General features: G+C 47.1%; 1 protein-coding gene across 1 annotated transcript; it reads right to left on the bottom strand.

Annotated features, from left to right (window-relative positions):
- Positions 1–2,033: 2,033 nt before the first annotated feature.
- On the bottom strand, positions 2,034–2,849 carry PHALS_12223 (gag-pol polyprotein; the record flags this gene model as incomplete). Its single annotated transcript, XM_024727731.1, has 1 exon — positions 2,034–2,849. The coding sequence occupies one exon, from the start codon at positions 2,847–2,849 to the stop codon at positions 2,034–2,036; it is 816 nt and encodes a 271-aa protein (XP_024578279.1).
- Between the last annotated feature and the right edge of the window lie 362 nt (positions 2,850–3,211).

Raw genomic sequence — 3,211 nt, 5'->3', positions numbered from 1 at the left:
GATCAGTCATCTCAAACTGGTCACTTAGCGTACGCTTAGTCGAGACTAGGAGCGAGTTGTTGCTGCTTGCTATGATGAGATCATCCACGTACAGCACGGCAATGACCATATTACCGTCAACGCGCTTGATGTATACACAGTGATCGGACTCACACTTGCTGAAACTCATCTTTATCATAAATTCGTCAATAGTGTAATTTCACGTGCGTGGCGATTGCTTAAGACCATACAGCGAGCGCTTGAGCTTGCAGACGTGGCATTGCTTGTCTTCGCTGACATATCCTTCAGGCTGCTGTATATAAATTTCTTCATCCAGAACTCCATTCAAGAATGCAGTCTTAACATCCATCTGATGTATCGCCAAGCCGTACTTGGCAGCCATGCTCAATACAATGCGAATCGACGTAAACTTCGCCACTGGTGAAAATGTTTCCTCATAATCGACTCCAAACTTCTGTGAAAATCCCTTGGCCACAAGTCGCGCTTTGAACCGCTCAATGACTTCATCTTGGTTTTCCTTGACTCGAAAACCCCATCTGCAACCAATTGCTTTGCACCCCTTTGGCAGAGGCACGACATCCAAAGTCTTGTTCTTGCAGAGTGACTCTAGCTCCGGATCACATGCAGCTTTCCATTTGTCCGCGTCGCTGGATTTCATCGCCGAGTTGAACGTTGTCGGCATTTCTACCACTGAATACACGACGTGGGATGCTTCAAAGTCTTCTTCGCGAATTGTTGCGAGAGCCGACGTTTCCACAAGCGTTGAACGTCGGTATTTAGATATCTGACGCTTGGGCGGTGGAATTTCAGTTGCCTTCTCCAGTGACTGAGTACGGGTATGTCGTTTGCTTCCCAGCTTAAAGCCCGTCTCAATGTTTTGGTCGTCAGTGTGCTCTGCTTCCGAATTCATGTCATTGTCTGTCAAAATTTCTTCGTCATCATCTTGGTCATCATCTTGAATCGTGACATTTCTTTCGTAGCTCTTGTTCTCATCGTCAAAGCTGCCTTCTTTGAATTGTGCGTCCGCCTCATGATAATTTTACCAGTTGATATTTCCTCGAGCCGATACGTTTTTCTGATGCTCTGAATAGCCCGAAAATCGGCACAGCACAGCTTTCGCATCCAACTTCGAGCGTTTCTCTTTTGGAACATTTACAAACGCGTGGCAACCGAATACTTTTAGACTGACTAACAGCGGTTTCTTGGCTGTCCAAAGCTCGTAAGGTGACTTCTCGAGATTAATAGCACGCGATGGACACCGATTTCGGAGAAACATTGCCAAAAATTGCTTCTCCCCAGTAATGTTGAGAAAGACCAGTAGCTCCAACATGCAACGTGCGCACACCACAAGCGTCCGGTTCATACGCTCCGCAACCCCGTTGAGCTGGGGTGTGTGCGGTGGCGTATACTTGAGCACCATTTTTTTATTTAAGCAAATCTTGGCCATTCTTGCTGATGTATACTCACCACCGCTGTCACTGCGGAGTGATTTCACGCGTTTGTCGGTCTGCTTTTCTGCGAATGCTACGAAATTTGCGAACTTGTCCACCACTTCTGACTTATTCTTGATCAGATATACGACGCAATATCCGGAATTGTCGTCGATGAAAGTCACAAAATAACGCTTGCACAAACGTTGAAGACTTCATAGGACCGCACACATCGCTGTGTATGACTTGCTTGCTTGCCCGATCCGTTGACGTTGATTGAAAATGTACACGAATCTGCTTGTCTAGTGCACAACCGTCACAAATCTTTCACTTGTTTACGGACGTAATATCGATACCAGTAGTGAGTCTCTTCTTAATGATTGCGCTCAACCCGTCATGTCCAATTTGACCAAGACGAAGATACCACATATATGAGATATCCTTATTGATTGTCGTAGATTTGACTGCATTCGCTCCTCTTGAACAACCGGAGTCATGTGAATCCAAAACAGTCCTTTTCCTTCGCGTGCACCAATCTTCCACTTGACACCTTTCGTCTCAGCAAAACACCCTTCCTTGTCAAAAACAACAGGCCCAACGTCCTTAGTGAAGCGTCCAACTGAGAATGAATTTCTTGACAACTTGGGGATGTGCCGCAGATTTGTCAACACACCCTTCTTCACTCCGTGTGAAGTCTTCATTGACATGACGATGTCGCCGCTGCTGATAGCTTGTACGACGCCGTCGTTTGCCAGATGTACGTACAGGAGAAAAGGCCTTGTAGTTCCTCATGAACTTATTCGAGCTTGTCATATGCTGAGTCGCTCCCGAGTCGACCAGCCATACATCATTCGCCTTGACAGAGTCACTGCTACCGCCAATTGAGAAAAGATAGTTATTGGAGTCTTCAAACTGTGTGATGTTTGCTCGCTGCAATCGATATCGATCAGTATCATTCTGGACTCGCGAGGGACACTCCGCGATCCAGTGTCCTTGTTTCCCGCAATTATGGCACGCACCAGTTTTCTTCGCCGGTCGTCCTTTGCGCTTCGCATCCTTCATCATAAACGCTTGCTCAGGCGCTGCTCCATCACCGCCCTGCTCCTTGCGTTTTATGTCTTCGTGTAGAAGCCGTGATGTCACCACCTCCCACGTCAAAGTATCCGCACGCGATTCCAATGCTGTTATAAGAAATTGGTAGGTCTCACTAAGACTTTCAAGAAGTGTGATAACCAAGTCGTTCTTGCTTACTGGAGCACCCACAGCTTCGAGCTGCTCCGCTATCGTCTTGAGCTTGTTGATGTGTTCTAGAATATCATCACCTTCTTCCATCATAGTTGTAAAGAATCGTCGACGAAGAAAGAGCTTGTTGCCAAGGCCTCTCTTCTCGAAGTCCTTCCAGTCGCGACCATGCATCATGCGCACCACTTGACGATCGGACCAGCGGCAGTTGTGAGTCTTCCATTGCAAGACAGATCATCGCCAACGCTTTTCGAGATTTTCTTTTGTAGGTCGTCTGGTCCATCGCATTCCAACTTGATTTCCCCACTTGCAACTTCCAACAGGTCCCTCTCCTCCGGCACCATCTGCATCTTGAACTTCCAGTTGTGGAAGTTGGTGCCATCGAACTTGTTGATTCGGCTTAGCGTAGACGTATCCATGGTGACGAAGGCAGAGTCGGGAAAAGGAGAGGCAGAGTCAATGGGGTTTGGGCTCATCCCAAACCTATTGGATTTAGGTAGCTTAAGCACTGGATGGCAAAATACAAAGTGAATACATTC

The sequence above is a fragment of the Plasmopara halstedii genome, assembly GCF_900000015.1.
Source record: "Plasmopara halstedii genome assembly, contig: Scaffold_614, whole genome shotgun sequence".
NCBI lineage: Eukaryota > Oomycota > Peronosporomycetes > Peronosporales > Peronosporaceae > Plasmopara > Plasmopara halstedii.
Note: the sequence above shows the minus strand (reverse complement) of the source record. Positions and strands in the feature narration are given on the sequence as shown.